A 17,750-nucleotide genomic window follows, 5' to 3' on the forward strand; every position below is an offset into this window, starting at 1 on the left:
GTGTGTGTGTGTGTGTGTGTGTGTATGTCTCTCAATGTGTGTGTGTGTCTCAGTGTGTGTCTATCTCAATGTGTGTGTGTGTGTGTGTCTCGGTGTGTTTCTCTGTGTGTGTGTGTCTCAGTGTGTGTCTCTCTCAATGTGTGTGTGTGTGTCTCAATGTGGGTCTTGGTGTGTTTCTCTCTCAGTGTGTGTGTGTCAGTGTGTTTCTCTCTCAATGTGTGTGTGTGTCTCAGTGTGTTTCTCTCTCAATGTGTGTGTGTGTCTCAGTGTGTTTCTCTCTCAATGTGTGTGTGTGTCTCAGTGTGTTTCTCTCTCAATGTGTGTGTGTGTCTCAGTGTGTTTCTCTCTCAATGTGTGTCTCAGTGTGTTTCTCTCACAATGTGTGTGTGTCTCAGTGTGTTTCTCTCTCAATGTGTGTTTGTGTGTCTCAGTGTGTTTCTCTCTCAATGTGTGTGTGTGTCTCAGTGTGTTTCTCTCTCAATGTGTGTGTGTGCCCAGTGTGTTTCTCTCTCAATATGTGTGTGTCTCAGTGTGTTTCTCTTGCAATGTGTGTGTGTTCCAGTAAGTGTATGTCTCTCAATGTGTGTGTGTCTCAGTGTGTGTCTCTCTCAATGTGTGTGTGTGAAAGCCTGAACACATTTCACTCCAGATTAGCACTCTCACACAGCAGCACATCAGCAGCACGGTGGAGGTACCTAGGGGATTCCTAGAGGATTTCCAAGGGGCTCCCAGGGGACAGTGCACAATTAGCAGAGTGCCACCCAGGCAGGGGAGCTCAAGTCAGCTGGGTAATCACGGTCTCACCGCACACCAGTGACTCCTGTGGGTGGCCAGACGTCCGCCTGCCTGCCTGCCTGCCTGCCTGCCTGCCTGTGAGCCGGCTGTGTTACACTGGGCTTGCAGTGTGAAAGAAAGAAACAAAAAAACAAAGAAAGAAGAAAGTGGACAGCTTCACTTGACAGCTTGAAGTACGGTGTTGTTTCAGAGGACTAAAGCTTGAGTGCGCTTGTCTGTCTCCAGCCTCTCCCAGCCGAGGAGGAGTCACTGCGGGGGGGGGGGGGGGGGGGGAGGCGGGGGGGGGGTTGTAGAAGCAGTGAGACTGGGGCTGTCTTAAAAACAATTGGGCATTCCAAATTGGGAAGAAATCACGGGGTAAAAATAATTGATGATTCCAAAAAAAAAAGAAACTAAACTTTGATATGCTTTGATGTTAACATTTGAGGGGGTGACTGCTTGAAAAGCCATCTGTGACGGGGGACTGCCCCGTCTTTAAGAACGTGGTTGGGACTGGCAGGGAGGGGGTTAAATTCCTCCGTGCCAGGAAAACATGTGAGAATGTGGCTGGAGCCCTAATTGAATAATCAGCAATTATTGATTAATTGGGCTCCAGCCACAGGGGATAAAAGCCAGGGGAGAGGACCTGGCTAGGGGGAGTGTTCTAGAAGGAGAAGAAACAAGAGTGTTTTGTGTGTGCTGGTTTTCTTTCTGTTTGTTTGTTTGTTTTTGAATCCAGTGACGGCAACGCCCAGCCTGGAAACCTTTATTTTTGTAAGTTTTGCTTTTTTTGTTTTGTGTTTATTTTATGTTTATAACCTTTTTGCTTGGCCCTTGTGTCGGTTTATTTTGTATTTTTGTTTATTAAAAACTTTATTTTTAATGTTTAAACTGTCTCTGAGTCTCAACCTCGGTCATTTCCTGTCACAGCATCCCTCAGACAAACGGTTATAAACTTCTATCTATCTTTCAGTCTCCAGAATTCCAGTGATTAATTTGTTGATTCATTCATTAGTTCATCCCTTTACACTTCCAAACGAGTCACTCGTTCTTGCTCTCCATCTTGCTGTTCTTTCTCTCACTTCCTTTTCCTCCCTCCCTCTCCCTCCCACTCTCTCATTAGTTTGTTTAATTTATTTATTTACACATTCATTCACAATTTGAGTGATTCACTATTGCCCTGCAAGCTGTTTGAAAACCAAAATGATTGATTTACATCATAGACACGCAAACACAGAGACACAGGTGCACATTCTGAAACACGCACACAGTGACACATGCACAGAGAAATACGCACACTGACACATAGAGAGACATGAACACGCGTACACACAGGGAAACACACACACACTCACTGAGACACGAACACACACACACACACAGAGGGTATACAACTTAATAATTAGCTTGTCAGCTTGTAACCTGCTGATGAAGCCCTATGGCATAAACTTCAGTAAAAAAAGACTATGCCAGACTCCCTATGGCACAGCAGTTTATATGAGACTCCTATTGCACAGCAGTTTCAATGAGAATCCTATGACACAGCAGTTTCAATGAGACTCCCTATGGCACAGCAGTTTCAATGAGACTCCTATGGCACAGCATACATTCTACTGTTTAGGAGACTCTGATATTTTATTTCTTAGCAGACACCCATATCCAGGGTGACTTACAATTGTGATATTATTATTTACATACAATTACCCATTTATACAGTTGGGTTTTTAATGGAGCAATCTACGTAAAGTACCTGCTTGCTCAAGGGTACAGCAGCAGTGTGTGTGTCCCCACCTGGGACTGAACCCACACAAGAGACTCCAGTCAAGAGTACAGAGCCCCCCTGACCACTACTCCACACTGCTGCTCCAGATATTGATTGAGCATGTCTGAAATCTCTTTATAATACACAGCAGCAGATACTGATATTGATTGAGCATGTCTGAAATCTCTTTATAATACACAGCAGCAGACCCTGATATGGATTGAGCATGTCTGAAATCTCTTTATAATACGCAGCAGCAGACCCTGATATTGATTGACATCTGAAATATCTTTATAATACACAGCAGCAGACCCTGATATTGATTGAGCATGTCTGAAATCTCTTTATAATACACAGCAGCAGATCCTGATATTGATTGAGCATGTCTGAAATATCTTTATAATACACAGCAGCAGACCCTGATATGGATTGAGCATGTCTGAAATCTCTTTATAATACACAGCAGCAGACCCTGATATTGATTGAGCATGTCTGAAATCTCTTTATAATACACAGCAGCAGACCCTGATATTGATTGACATCTGAAATCTCTTTATAATGCACAGCAGCAGATACTGATATGGATTGAGCATGTCTGAAATCTCTTTATAATACACAGCAGCAGATACTGATATTGATTGAGCATGTCTGAAATCTCTTTATAATACACAGCAGCAGACCCTGATATGGATTGAGCATGTCTGAAATCTCTTTATAATACACAGCAGCAGACCCTGATATTGATTGAGCATGTCTGAAATCTCTTTATAATACACAGCAGCAGACCCTGATATTGATTGACATCTGAAATCTCTTTATAATACACAGCAGCAGATACTGATATGGATTGAGCATGTCTGAAATCTCTTTATAATACACAGCAGCAGATACTGATATTGATTGAGCATGTCTAAAATCTCTTTATAATACACAGCAGCATACCCTGATATTGATTGAGCATGTCTGAAATCTCTTTATAATACACAGCAGCAGACTCTGATATGGATTGAGCATGTCTGAAATCTCTTTATAATACACAGCAGCAGACCCTGATATTGATTGACATCTGAAATCTCTTTATAATACACAGCAGCAGATACTGATATGGATTGAGCATGTCTGAAATATCTTTATAATACACAGCAGCAGACTCTGATATTGATTGAGCATGTCAGAAATCTCTTTATAATACACAGCAGCAGACCCTGATATGGATTGAGCATGTCTTTAATCTCTTTATAATACACAGCAGCAGACCCTGATATGGATTGAGCATGTCTGAAATCTCTTTATAATACACAGCAGCAGACCCTGATATTGATTGACATCTGAAATCTCTTTATAATACACAGCAGCAGATACTGATATGGATTGAGCATGTCTGAAATCTCTTTATAATACACAGCAGCAGACCCTGATATGGATTGAGCATGTCTGAAATCTCTTTATAATACGCAGCAGCAGACCCTGATATTGATTGACATCTGAAATATCTTTATAATACACAGCAGCAGACCCTGATATTGATTGAGCATGTCTGAAATCTCTTTATAATACACAGCAGCAGATCCTGATATTGATTGAGCATGTCTGAAATATCTTTATAATACACAGCAGCAGACCCTGATATGGATTGAGCATGTCTGAAATCTCTTTATAATACACAGCAGCAGACCCTGATATTGATTGAGCATGTCTGAAATCTCTTTATAATACACAGCAGCAGACCCTGATATTGATTGACATCTGAAATCTCTTTATAATGCACAGCAGCAGATACTGATATGGATTGAGCATGTCTGAAATCTCTTTATAATACACAGCAGCAGATACTGATATTGATTGAGCATGTCTGAAATCTCTTTATAATACACAGCAGCAGACCCTGATATGGATTGAGCATGTCTGAAATCTCTTTATAATACACAGCAGCAGACCCTGATATTGATTGAGCATGTCTGAAATCTCTTTATAATACACAGCAGCAGACCCTGATATTGATTGACATCTGAAATCTCTTTATAATACACAGCAGCAGATACTGATATGGATTGAGCATGTCTGAAATCTCTTTCTAATACACAGCAGCAGATACTGATATTGATTGAGCATGTCTAAAATCTCTTTATAATACACAGCAGCATACCCTGATATTGATTGAGCATGTCTGAAATCTCTTTATAATACACAGCAGCAGACTCTGATATGGATTGAGCATGTCTGAAATCTCTTTATAATACACAGCAGCAGACCCTGATATTGATTGACATCTGAAATCTCTTTATAATACACAGCAGCAGATACTGATATGGATTGAGCATGTCTGAAATATCTTTATAATACACAGCAGCAGACTCTGATATTGATTGAGCATGTCAGAAATCTCTTTATAATACACAGCAGCAGACCCTGATATGGATTGAGCATGTCTTTAATCTCTTTATAATACACAGCAGCAGACCCTGATATGGATTGAGCATGTCTGAAATCTCTTTATAATACACAGCAGCAGACCCTGATATTGATTGACATCTGAAATCTCTTTATAATACACAGCAGCAGATACTGATATGGATTGAGCATGTCTGAAATATCTTTATAATACACAGCAGCAGACTCTGATATTGATTGAGCATGTCAGAAATCTCTTTATAATACACAGCAGCAGACCCTGATATGGATTGAGCATGTCTTTAATCTCTTTATAATACACAGCAGCAGACCCTGATATGGATTGAGCATGTCTGACATTTCTATCAAACGGAAAAACGACTAAAAATAAGGAATACTAAAAGACCATGTTCGCAAACTCAAAACAAGCGATACAAAGAAATACACATAGACTAAACCCGTATATTTAATAATATAATATAGATTTTGTTGAATATATATGTGAATGATCAGATATATAACATTTCAAAGTACATAAATGAATATTTGAAAAGAGATGAAAAAAATAAACAAACGAAGTCTATCTGCTCATTTATGTTATTAGATGCTCCTCACTGCGTGTTAAACTTAACAAAGACTTAAAATAAATGACAATAAATCAATAAATAAAACACATCATTGTCAATGTAAATCCATACTGCTATAAGATACAGTATTTATTTTTACTTACCTTTGACATTTCGAGTACGGGAACCGCTTCGTAAAATCGACCGAGTCCCCATTTCTACTCTGTGCCGGGTGTATTCGTGTGCGGCGCTGCTGCTGCTATCTCTCCGCTGGAGTCTGGTGCTCTCTTTCGGCTCGACTGCGCCTATTATAGAGGGCCACTGCCTACGAAGCACTTGGGGGCTGCGACGGGAAACCCACACGGGCCAAGCCGGGGCATTGTGCGCTAAAGGCGGGGGACAAAACCCGGCACTGTGCCCGCTGACGGAGCTCAGAAGCGAGGGAGGGAGTGGGGAGGAGACTCCGAGGAGGTCTATAAAAGTTCAATTTCTCCGCTAAATATCAAAAGAAAAGAGGAAGGGATGAATGAAGAAAGGATGAAAAGAAGACGTCTGCGTCAATTTTTTAATGCTATTCCAAATTAATACGGATCTTATTTTTTTACTTTGAAGGTTCTGCGATCTAAGACACGGCTCACACCGCCGTTCACTCGCAGACTGACAGGCGCTCCGATACGGCAGGAAAGTTATAGGGGAGCCACTGCAGGATTGAGGCTCTCTTTAGGACCATCGGTTAACAACTCCTGCACTAGATGGATGGACAGACAGACAGCTAGCAAGCAACTACTTTACCTCTTAGATTGTTCCAGTAAAAACCCAACTGTATAAAAGGGTGGCAGAATTTGTATACATTTGTGATTCTTGAAATGTGTATTATTATTATTATTATTTTATGTAGGCTGTGTGTGACAACTGTAAAATAAATAATAGGCTACTAATGTAAAAATAATGTGATATCGTCATCTCAACACTTAATGTGTCATGAGTATATCTTGTTATTTTCCTTGTATAACACTGTACAACTGCTGCCTGTGTGTGTGTGTGTGTGTGTGTGTGAGTGTGTGTGTGTGTGTGTGTGTGTGTGTGTGTGTGTGTGTGTGTGTTTTGTACTGGTAATAGACAGGACTGTTACTAGCCTTTTGGGGGCCCTAAGCAGGATTTGGTTTGATGACCCATATTATTTCAAAGATTAAAACTAACTGTCTCCCAGCAAAACCACAGCAACCTACAATGACCATATTCACACTGTCAGAAATATGTTATTTTAAAAGGACAAGAATATAACATCACTATTAATAAGTAGATGGGTTCATACCTTTATTGACTTGCATTTGGTTCACTGCTACTTAAGTTGCCTTACACTGCTGGGACTGGTAACTGCTGCTGACCGGTAAGACTGGTGCTGATACTGCTGGGACTGGTGCTGACACTGGGACTGGTGCTGACACTGTGACTCGTGCTTTGAGTTTAGCACACAGTTTCTCACTCAACTTTAATATTTTTTTGTCTGTATAAATCGATGATAGGAAGTAGTACAGTACTTTAGGCGGGGGAAACCGGTCGCAGAGGTCCCGGTGCTGCCTGGCGCACAGGCCGGGTCGCTATAGATGCAAATACACAGCCCAAGATTATAGTAATGTGAAGAAATAACATATATATATAAATTTTACACTCTTAAAAAGAAAGTGGGTACATTTTTTATTATTATTTTGGTCTTCACAATTAAGAATTGAGTCGATTTTTACCGAGGGCCTCGACTGCCTCAATGTGTACACTGTGACTACGCGCCTGGGCACAGCCAGCATGCAAGCAAGCTACAGCAATAAAAACGGAGCTAAATCAAATAATACAATACCTTTCTCATGTTGTTTTTCTTCCTCCGTTTTTTTCTTTTTACGCTTCTTCGCGCCAGATTGGTACATTCTTGATCTTTTTTTCAGTCATAATTTGTTCGCAATCCTCAAAGAAGCCACCGGAGGCAGATATCACCGTGTAACAATTTTATTTTATTTTTTTTTTGGTTCCTGGGTAGTAAGTGTTATTTCCTAATTGCTTATGCCTCAAAAGTATAGAAAATGGCTATTATTCCCCACAAACTTTGCTTTTGTGACCAGGACAGTGATATTTTGAAATTTACCTATTTTCCAGAACATTCCAGATAGATTAAGTGCTGAGTAAATTTGGAGTAACTTCTAGAACTTTCTAGAACTTTCCAGTAATATAAATAGTAGTATAAATACAGGGGCCTTAAGCCCACCAGTTCAGTTTAGTTCCAGCTGCCTAAGTGGATACATATCTGCATTTTTCTGAGATGGCATCAAGAGGCTGCAAGCATCCGGCAGACGCATTTTGCTATGTCTGCGGCCAATTTATCAAGACAAGATTGAAAAAGTACTCCTTGGAAGCATCTGCTAAGATGTGTGAGGCCTACAAGGCATATTTCGGCATGCCTGTTGGGGATCAAGACAAACCCTGGGCACCTCATTTCACCTGAGAGCACTGCAAAAAAAACTCTGGTAAGATGGACAATTGTTGCTCGGAATTTTATGTTATAAAATTTGTTAAAATTTTTAAAATTGTAAAAGTTTTTAATTTTAAAATGTTTTACAATTTTCAATGTTATTGAATAAATATATCATATATGAAAAATGTTGCGAGAATCTCTTACACATTAGTCATGGGTGAAATAAATGTATTTTTGTAGGATGGTACAGAGGGGAAAAGAGAGCCATGAAGTTCGCTATCCCAAGAATTTGGCGGGAACCCACTGACCACTCAAGCAACTGCTACTTCTGCATGGTGGACCCTTCCAAATGTCGGACTGGCAAGAATGCACCTGCTATCACGTATGCGGACCTTCCTTCATCCATCGCCCCAGTGCAACACTGCCATGAGCTCCCAGTACCCACTCCTCCGGAGAGAGAGCAGCCGTCTTTAGAAGTAAAGAGAAGGGTCTTTCAAGTACCTTCAAGACTTCTTCCCTAAGCTGTCCTAGGCAAAGGTAAAAGCCGGTGTCTTCGTCGGACCACAGATAAAGAAGATCCTGGAGTGCAATGAATTCCCCAAGTAGCTCACTAGTAAGGAGAAAGCGGCTTGGAACAGCTTTGTCGCAGTGGTTCGAGGCTTCCTGGGCAATCACAAGGCCGAAAACTATGTGGAACTGGTTGAGACTCTGGTGAAGAACTACGGCACAATGGGCTGTAGGATGCCCCTCAAAGTCCATATCCTTGATGCTCATCTTGATAAATTCAAGGAGGACATGGGAGCGTACTCAGAGGAGCAAGGCGAGAGCTTCCACCAGGATATAATGGACTTTGAACGCCGCTACCAAGGACAGTATAACGAGAACATGATGGGAGACTACATTTGGGGGCTGATTCGTGAAAGTGATTTACAATATAATCGTAAATCTCGAAAAACTACTCACTTCTAAATCTTTTGTAGTCATTGTTGTATTACTTTAGTATAAATACATGTTAATTTGGATTCATATGTTGTTTTTTTCTGAATTTATTGAACCAAAAGACACAAATTCGTCCGTTTTCTCATTGGAAAAAGGTAAATTTCAAAATATCACTGTCCTGGTCACAAAAGCAAAGTTTATGGGGAATAATAGCCATTTTCTATACTTTTGAGGCATAAGCAATTAGGAAATAACACCTACTACCCAGGAACAAAAATTGTGTTACATAGTGATATCAAGACGACGGAACAAGCCTGCTTGCTGCTACAAAAGCGGCACTATTCTGAACTTTACCAATGCGTTAGGAATAGACACCATTCATTTATTCATGCTTTTACATATCAACTAATTGCATTCCGCATTTACAGAACATACATAATTATCGTGAACATTTGATATAATCAAACAATCAAAAAATTCCACTGACTCACACTGCTTTCACTTTTTACCATTTACTTCTTAGCCCTTAGCTTGCGTCTCAATGCGTGATGACGTTTGTTTTGTTGACTCAGTTGCCATGGGAACGTTTAAAACTCCGCGACAAACTTTACTCAAATGCACAGCTGTACAGAACACACCCCCTCAGGCATGTGCTGTCTATTCACGGGAGCAGACTACTGAACCAGTTAGTTCAGATGATCGCTGGATACACAAGAAACAATCTGACAATTTCACAAATAAACCCGTTTGTGTTCAATTCTATGAGAGGTGGAATGTAACAAAAATGTGAACTGCAAAAGCCGGAGCGTCAAACATCAACGACAAAGTTCAACATTTGAATTGAAGTAACAGCTGTCAAATAGACAAAACTAAACATTCGAAGATAATATGCCAAATTGAAAATGCTCAACACACTAATTGAATTAATTATACATAAAATAATGAATGTAATTAAGCTCAATAATTGAAATGGGAACTTCAAATCTTAAATAAATTGATTACAATTCAAATTTCCAGCACGCCCTCCGATTTGTGTTTAGTCTGTTCTAAATCAATACTGCGCGTTGTATTTCAGGTTAAGCGCTGTGCTTTCCATTTGCCACTTGGTCATTCTATTCCCCGGGACTGCCCCTGTCATGGCAAATCTGACATGCTAAAGAGATGCTTTGCACTGTTTCTTAAATCAAGTGGCCTCAAACAAATTGTCTACTTTAAAATCTGCTTAGCCTACCTATCAGTCTGGTGAAATTGTAAAAATTGGTAATTGACTTGTGGATGTTAACATCAGAACTCGAGCTGTCATTCTCGTCCCCTCAAACTGGCGCAGGCAACACATCTGCCTGGATTCCTGCATGATATAAATGTGTTTCTTCATTTGCGCGGCCTGCTTTTTATTATTCATTGGGGTTTGTTTACTACACGCCTCCATAGCTGAGCCTTTAATCAGACAGTCATTGTCGGTGACAGTCCAGTTTGTTCCGCACGTACTTCTGCCAAACTTAAATTCAAAGTACAATCTTCTAAATGGGTTATTATTATTATTATTATTATTATTATTATTATTATTATTATTATTATTATTATTATTATTATTTATTTTAATTAACGTACTGATTGAAAATTAGAGGACTAATATGAAAGAGGTGCGCGCATCAATTGCAGCTAATTAGCTCCCATTAGCACCTGAACCTCTTTATAAACACATTGCGCACTAAGGAACACCAAACTCAGCTACTGACGGGTTTGTTTTTATTATTGTTTCTTTATAACGGTGAAAGAAGTTCACGGTCGGGGCTGCCTTGGATTTAATGATGCCGTGTTGTCTTAGATTTGGGTAATTGTTGATCTTTTCTCTACTTTAGAAACGTTCATTTTATTGTGTGTTTCTCACTTGCGTGTTTTTTTTTTTCAATGCAGAATAACATTGCTGTTAGCAGTGTTAGTCACTGAAGTTTGGACGCAGAACCCCCCTCTAGGTACGATAACGGTCGCTTCAGCACATCTGTTCTTTTAGCTTCCTGTTTATTTGCCGGTTGTGTGTTTTCATGTATCGTTGTTTTCTGCAGGCTCGGTGAGGACAGAATGTCAAGGGAGTGTTATGATGATGATGTTGGAGAAGTCTTTTGTTGGAAAGTATTTTCGTATCAATGTGATTGGTGAGTGATCAATTTTCTTGAATGGAAAGCTTTTGATGTATAAAGCCTGTTGACTCGTAATGTAATAACCTGAATTAAGTACAGAGCACTCCTGCACTGTATGGCATCAACCAGGCTTCGTTTTTTTTTTTTTTTTTTTTCAAATACAGGGTAGGAAAGTCTTGCGTTAGCTTTAAAAGTGTGTTGCTGATCACACTAAATAATAGACCTGTGCTGCTACAACCTTAGTCAGATTTGTTGACTGCAAGTGCGCAGAATTAGAAATCATTTACGCTAAATCTATTGTTCCGAATGGGCGTATAATTCTACAAATATAAATAGTTTTAAAAAAAAAAATGCGAAAAATAGATGGGACGGGGTGGTGGGCGTGTTCACTTTGTTTATATCTCTACATTGTTTGATCATGTGTACAGTTTCTTAAAAGGCCAACTGAATTTCTTTCCATAGACAATAAGGGGGCGCTTCTGTCCCTCTCTCCAAGACTGGCTGCACAGTGTGGATATAGCTTAACTGTTGACTTCTTGGGAAATGCCAAGTTCCTTGCTTCTGTGCTGAGCTGCTTTGCTCAGAACACAGTGAGTCTTCATTTTATTTCTTGTAAACCTGTTTCTAATGGTGACATGCTGGGACTAACTTTAGCCTTTGTTTCCAGAATGATGAGACCTACAAGCTGACGGTACAAATCAGTGTCTTCTCAAACAGTGCTATGACTTCAGCTTCCTCCTATGTTCAGAGCATGACATGCCGCTATTCTCCATGGGTGGAGAGGGAGATTCTGTGTGAGAGAAACTACATGGAGGTAAGGGCTGTCAGGATGTGATAATGCTGTTCAGTATAACTTGTTGGGTTGTGTGGGTATTTTAATTGTAATTACAGAAGTGCTTCACTCATGACTAATTTCAATTTTCTTTAGGTTTCTGTGAGAAGAGGTGTGCCACTTATTGAGCCAAACTTTGTTCAAGATGATCCTGATTGGTCCCTTGCATACCCTGAGGTAGAATCATGTGACTTTGCATTTGCTTCATTCACATCCCCTTGGTCTTGCCTAATTGAGGTCTAATCTACTGTCTCATCTAGTTGAAGCAAAATCTAACGGCCCCCTTAACTTTAACCTGTCTCCCAAGAGGGTGGTCATATTGGAATTGTGTAACATTTAAGGCATTGGCTTTGTATACATATATACTGTGATTTGTTGTGGTAAAACATGATTGTGGTGAAGTTAACACTTTCTTGTCAGTGTGTAAGCCTTGTATTTCAACCACTTAGGTAGTGGCTTCATATGTGCAGGGTTATAAACTCTTCATGATAAATGTGTCCTGATACCTTTTTTGAAGTCTGCTGTATAGGAGCAATTTCAAGTATTATCCTAAAGTTTTGGTACACTGATATTAAGGTCCAGTACAAATGAGTGGCTACAAACTCTGCCTGTATCCCATCCAGACCACATGCTTTCACGTAGTCTCTTTCGTACGCAGTTGTATTTGAGGATTTACTCTGTTCCATTAGGGACGTTTGATCATGTAACGGTTTCAGTGATACATTGTTAAAATTTCACCCTTCAGTTTTAGTTCATGTTTATTAAACAAGCCATCTGCTGTGACAAATCCTTTAGACTGGGGATGCTTTGTGTTCAAACTCCCTATTCTAATGAGGTTTTCTCTTTGCTAGGCAACTGCTGCTGACAACAGCATCTGGAAAATTGTGTTCCATCTCCCAGCAAATAGAAAGACAACTATGACTGTTGCTCAGGCCATGACAAATGGCTATGGCATAAACACTACACCAACTCGAATTCTGGTTAGAGCTGCATACAACTCCACAGAAAGCCAGCCTCAGGTGGTAAGTAGTCTAGGCTTCATTGTTCTCTAGTACAGTATATCCAGACTATGAAGGTAGACAAGTCTTTCTTTTGTTTTAGTAAAATTCCCCCTCCCCTCTAACAGATCCAAACTGTACCAATGGCTGTGCTAAGGTCAACCACCTTTTATAAGCAAAGATGGATGGTCATGATGGTGGACACTGCAGTTACATGTCCTACTGGTGAGTAAGCTTATGGAGGGTAACGGTGCTCAAGAACTGTTCTACGTTTAAGTGAATTTTCTATACCAAGTCTGTGGTGTTCCTTTCTGTCAGATGGAACAGCCTTCACAGAACAGATGATTACATGGAATGTTCCTCGTGTTCTGCCTCCTCTTGTTCCAACACCACAAATTACTACCCTTGATGTTCAAATGGGAGTTGATGGCCGCAAGCTTGACCCTGCAACGATTCATAATAGAGATTATAAACTGGATGTCGGTCCCCAGCTAATCACTGTAAAAATTCCTGTGGGAGCTGATGGTGGATATTACAAGGTATGTAGAAGTTCAACATCTTCTAAATCCTTCTCATTTTAATTCTTTCCTCCTAAGATGCTTCTGTGCTTTCAGAGCCATGTATTGGACAACACCTATGTGATCTCTTACTCTATTGAACCAATGCTGGAGCATACCTGGCAAGATGGGCCTGAGAAGACCAAGTACACAGTACTTCATCCAATAACCACTCCTTTCATGCCTCGGCCACCAGTTGTCACAAACAGTATGTAGAACTTGTCCACATGCAGTAAATCAAAGGGATTTGTTGCAGTGCTCCACTTCATAGCCTTCATTTAACTGCGTGCTTTAATTTCAGACACTGTTCCTAAAGCCAGAGTGTTCAATGTGACCCTGGGGACATTCCTGCCTGATGTGGAGCTGGTCAAAATTATAGTTGGATCGGAGACATTAACTGTGCCAGAAGCCAACCTAAAAGGTTATAATGTCCAGGAGCATGTCTTTCCCAATGGATCCAAGACCTACACTCTCCAGGTGCCATTTGAGGACCCCAATGTGAAGCAAAAGGTAACATCCCACCTGTTCAACCATCCAATTGCCCTTTGAAAACACTTGCTTCTTGTGGATGTGTTGCTTGCTGTCTGACTTTGGGCTTAATCCTACAAACCCTTGCTTTTCTTTCAGGTAACTCCTCCAGACACCAGAACCTACATTCTGCCCCTGACCTACTTGCTGAATATAGTGCCAGAGAATACACCCTTTACTCATCCTGCTGTAGTTGAAGCCATTCTCAAAGACATCAGTAAGTGCCTGACTGTTTGTGATCTACAACTACCCTTTTCTGACCAATCCAGTCCATTGCCCTGACAACTGCTCTTCCTCTTGCAGTTCTACCTACAGTAACTGGCTACTGTGATGGTGCTGCATTCTATACCATGGTAACATATGGCAACATGGGTCGCAACTGGGTTCCTTTTGTGGGCTCAAGAGAACTTGGTGGAAGTCTGCTTGCCCTGTACAAGTATAATGCCAACGCTACCAATTTCTGGATGACTGTGCCATACAATTCAGTTGATGCCACATATGAAGTAAGTGATGGAGCTTTAATGTGTTTTTAGTTGTCTTGGGTTCAACACATTACTGACCTGATGTATTGTCTCTGTAGGTGATCAGTTCTTCGGGCATCAGAAGCAGGCTTGACTTGACCTTGAAGGATGTTGGCACCATGGTTGTGGTGGCTGACTTTTCTCTGTCCTGCAGTTTCCCTACAAAGATGATTGGTAACTCTCCTGCAGACCAAGCATTCTTTATAATAGCTGTTTTTGAGTTTGGCCAAAGGTTGCATGGAGTGGTATTGAAGCTATAATCTGTTTCCTTAACCTGGATCCAAATGCTGTGTTTCAGATTGCTTCACCAATGGAACTATGGCAGCTCTCGCTGTGAAAGTGGAATCTGTCCCCAGCTTGTCTCCAAGTCAACTAACTCTAAGGGATCCGAGTTGCCGGCCTCTTCAGTCTGATGCTATCAATGCGGTTTTCTACTTCAATGTCAACTCCTGTGGAACAACTAGAAGGGTTAGTATTGACACATTTTAAAACCATATTTTGAGGAGGTTCAACATATTGACAAGTTGGCCACAACACCCCTGGATCAATCTGGGGAGCCATGGTGACCGGTGTTTCTATCAGCTGAATTACTTGCATGAGTTGTGTACATTTGTATTGAACTGCTTGTCCAGTTGACAAAGGTGCTGCGACACATGACTCTTGGTTATGGCATTGCATGTGCTGCCTATAGACCTTTTGGGTCAATGGCAGCAAACTGGAAGGAGCGTACTAACTGGGGAAGATCCCATAGTTAGTACGTAGGATGGGACTAAACTAGTACACGAGTTAATACCAATTGCAGCTCAAGAGTCGCCAGCTGTGTATTCAAATGTGTATTTGCAACAAATCCAAAATAACTGCTGTTGCCCTCCTAGAGGTTACTAAAACAATACCAAATTAGTCTAGCAGTTTCTGTAGACAGACTTGTGGTATCATACTAACTGTAACAAACATGAGGTCCCAATAGTGTTCAATTATGAAATTGCAATATTCATAACCAACGCTTTTTTTTTTTTTTTTTTTTTTTTTTTTTTTTAAATTGTGAAATTGGTACAAAATTAGTACACAGCTGGGGATGATCCTGAGTACCATATTAACTAGTCTACAACTTGGTATGCAGCTCCATACTAAATCTACAAGTTCATTGCAACCTGAGCCTTTTGATTTCTCTTCCAGTTTGACAACAACCTCCTGACTTATGAGAATGAAGTGCTGTTCACATCTTACCGGTAAGGATTGCAATCAAATTGAGTATCCTTGTGGTTGAGGCTGAAACTCTCCTAACCCCATCTCCTCTTTCCAGGTTGAGAGTTGCCTGTCACTATCTGGTCAATGACACCAAGGTAGTGCAGTTCTTGTACCAGAATAATCCTGCACCTGTAGTCCAGCCTGGCTTGGGGGACCTTGCAGTCATCATGTGGCTTGCATTGGGTAGGACTTGGCAATTGAAATAATATAGATGCTCTAGTAGTGTGTTTCCACCTATAAAATTCTCCCTTGCATCTCTGCAGATTCAGCCTACAATGACTTCTATGGAGCTCGGGATTACCCTGTTGTGAAGTACTTGCGTAGACCCTTGTATTTTGAGGTAGAGCTCCTGTACAGCAGGGATCCACAGGCTGAATTGTTTTTGGAGAACTGCTGGGCAACCTATTCTGCTGACAGGAATAGCTCTCCAAAGTGGGATGTTGTTGTGGACAGGTAAGATGCTGGAATATGATATTGCTGCTAAAAAACCTAGGAATTGGAGTTGTGGCTGATGTGCTCCTGACCTACTTTCTCTTTCTAGCTGTGAGAACTCTGCAGATGAGTACTTGACCATCTTTCACCCAGTCTCCAGCAATGCAAGAGTGCTGTTCCCTTCCCATCTGAAGAGGTTTGAAGTGAAAATGTTTTCCTTCACAAGCGGCCGGGATGCACTGAAAGGACAGGTAAAGTGGAGTGTTGGGATGGGGATCTTGTACCCCAATGCATGGTTTGGATTGCTTTGCAAGCAGCAATTAGTTGCTGTTCTCAAATCTTTAGTGAGTTGGAATGAAAACATGTAACTACACTTTTGCAAGAAATACTTGCTATGATGCAATATATTTGTTTTTCAATTCAGTAATCCTCATTGGATGATGGTACTGCCTGATCTATTGATGCTTGTTTTACTTGACAAGGTGTGCTGTCTTTCAGATTTACTTCCACTGCGGTGTTGTGATATGTGATTCAAACCGGCCATCAGACAGCCTCTGTAGCAGACGGTGCATTCCAGGGAAACAGAGGCTTGGTAAGAGCTCTGTCTGTTGGGGGGAGGGGGGACATTTTGCATGCATTTTTGTCCATTTGTTTTGATGGACTCCTCCTAATTCCTCCTGTAGGTCGCAGTGCTGAAGGGATGGATGGTGGTGCAGTAAAGGCATTTGTGTCTTCTGGTCCAATTGAGCTGAAGAGAGATGGATCCCTTCACTTTATGCCTAGAAGCGGTAATATGCATGATGTGAACACAATTTGCAGTTAAAGTAAAATATATAACTATCTCTTTCTTCCACTAACTATTTCTTTCTTCTTTTGCAGGCCAATTCAATGTGTGGTCCCTTCTGGGAGCTGCAATGGGTGTGTGTTCAGTGGTTGTCTTTGTAGCTGGAGTTGTATATTTTTGGAAAATGCCCAAAAGTGTGTATTGATAAATAAAAATCTTGCTGTAAAGACTGTTTTGGGTTTTTTTTTTTTTTTTTTTTTTTTTTTTTTTTTTTTTTTTGGTGGGTGCTTGACTAATTCTACATAGATTATAGATTGTATGTCAGAATGGCCATATTAATGGGATTCTCTCTTCTTACTGCATTGCATGCTTTGCTTGTGTCCTGATCAGGCCATTCTTAATATGGTGTGTTATTCAAGGACTCTTCACTAATTCACTGTGTGAACCCCGGGGGCAAAGACTTTCCTTCTCCATTGAGTTGTAACCATCTTTATGTTCCTTTTTGCTTTGACATGCTGCTTTCAGTATGCAAGTTTAGGGTGAAATTATCAACACACCATATATTATACCTTGTTCTAGCATCACAAAAAGTGTGTAGATTTATATGGGCTGATTGTTGTTGGGTTTTTTTTTTTTTTTTGTTATGAATGCAAGTTTGTATTCATTTTGTTCACTGCAGTTAATACGTCTTTTACTGGAAGTGGTCCCTGGTGAGATCTCCAAGTAAGGTATTAGTTTAACTTTTTCAGTTTTAACACTGTGTACAAATGAGTGTTCATATATATTTTTTTTCTTTCTCTCAAGTTATTGGTT

General features: G+C 40.5%; 2 protein-coding genes across 2 annotated transcripts; both read left to right on the top strand.

Moving 5' to 3' along the window:
- The first annotated feature begins 10,640 nt into the window (after positions 1-10,640).
- On the top strand, positions 10,641-14,733 carry LOC131703126 (uncharacterized). The gene is made up of 14 exons (XM_059005992.1): positions 10,641-10,730; positions 10,814-10,872; positions 10,963-11,052; positions 11,500-11,627; positions 11,705-11,851; positions 11,966-12,046; positions 12,721-12,891; positions 12,996-13,092; positions 13,186-13,406; positions 13,482-13,632; positions 13,726-13,934; positions 14,052-14,169; positions 14,256-14,455; positions 14,533-14,733. Exons 1-14 carry the CDS (start codon positions 10,705-10,707, stop codon positions 14,731-14,733), a joined length of 1,899 nt encoding a protein of 632 aa, XP_058861975.1. The 5' UTR covers positions 10,641-10,704.
- Positions 14,734-14,776: 43 nt separating this feature from the next.
- On the top strand, positions 14,777-17,174 carry LOC117395536 (zona pellucida sperm-binding protein 2-like). Its single transcript, XM_059006376.1, has 8 exons — positions 14,777-14,941; positions 15,650-15,702; positions 15,777-15,904; positions 15,985-16,174; positions 16,263-16,404; positions 16,652-16,745; positions 16,837-16,941; positions 17,033-17,174. Exons 1-8 carry the CDS (start codon positions 14,792-14,794, stop codon positions 17,140-17,142), a joined length of 972 nt encoding a protein of 323 aa, XP_058862359.1. The 5' UTR covers positions 14,777-14,791; the 3' UTR covers positions 17,143-17,174.
- Positions 17,175-17,750: the final 576 nt, after the last annotated feature.

Source organism: Acipenser ruthenus, chromosome 32 (assembly GCF_902713425.1).
Source record: "Acipenser ruthenus chromosome 32, fAciRut3.2 maternal haplotype, whole genome shotgun sequence".
Lineage (NCBI taxonomy): Eukaryota > Metazoa > Chordata > Actinopteri > Acipenseriformes > Acipenseridae > Acipenser > Acipenser ruthenus.

What these genes read in the sequence shown, in the direction of transcription:
- LOC131703126 (XM_059005992.1), top strand. Translation starts at nt 10,705, where the DNA reads ATGATGCCGTGTTGTCTTAGATTTGG. An exon ending in GCCACCAGTTGTCACAAACA is followed by an intron (nt 13,633 to 13,725) that starts GTATGTAGAACT and finishes CTTTAATTTCAG; the next exon opens with ACACTGTTCCTAAAGCCAGA. An exon ending in ACCCCAATGTGAAGCAAAAG is followed by an intron (nt 13,935 to 14,051) that starts GTAACATCCCAC and finishes CTTTTCTTTCAG; the next exon opens with GTAACTCCTCCAGACACCAG.
- LOC117395536 (XM_059006376.1), top strand. Translation starts at nt 14,792, where the DNA reads ATGGCAGCTCTCGCTGTGAAAGTGGAATCTGTCCCCAGCTTGTCTCCA. An exon ending in TGGGATGTTGTTGTGGACAG is followed by an intron (nt 16,175 to 16,262) that starts GTAAGATGCTGG and finishes TTCTCTTTCTAG; the next exon opens with CTGTGAGAACTCTGCAGATG. An exon ending in TCACTTTATGCCTAGAAGCG is followed by an intron (nt 16,942 to 17,032) that starts GTAATATGCATG and finishes CTTCTTTTGCAG; the next exon opens with GCCAATTCAATGTGTGGTCC.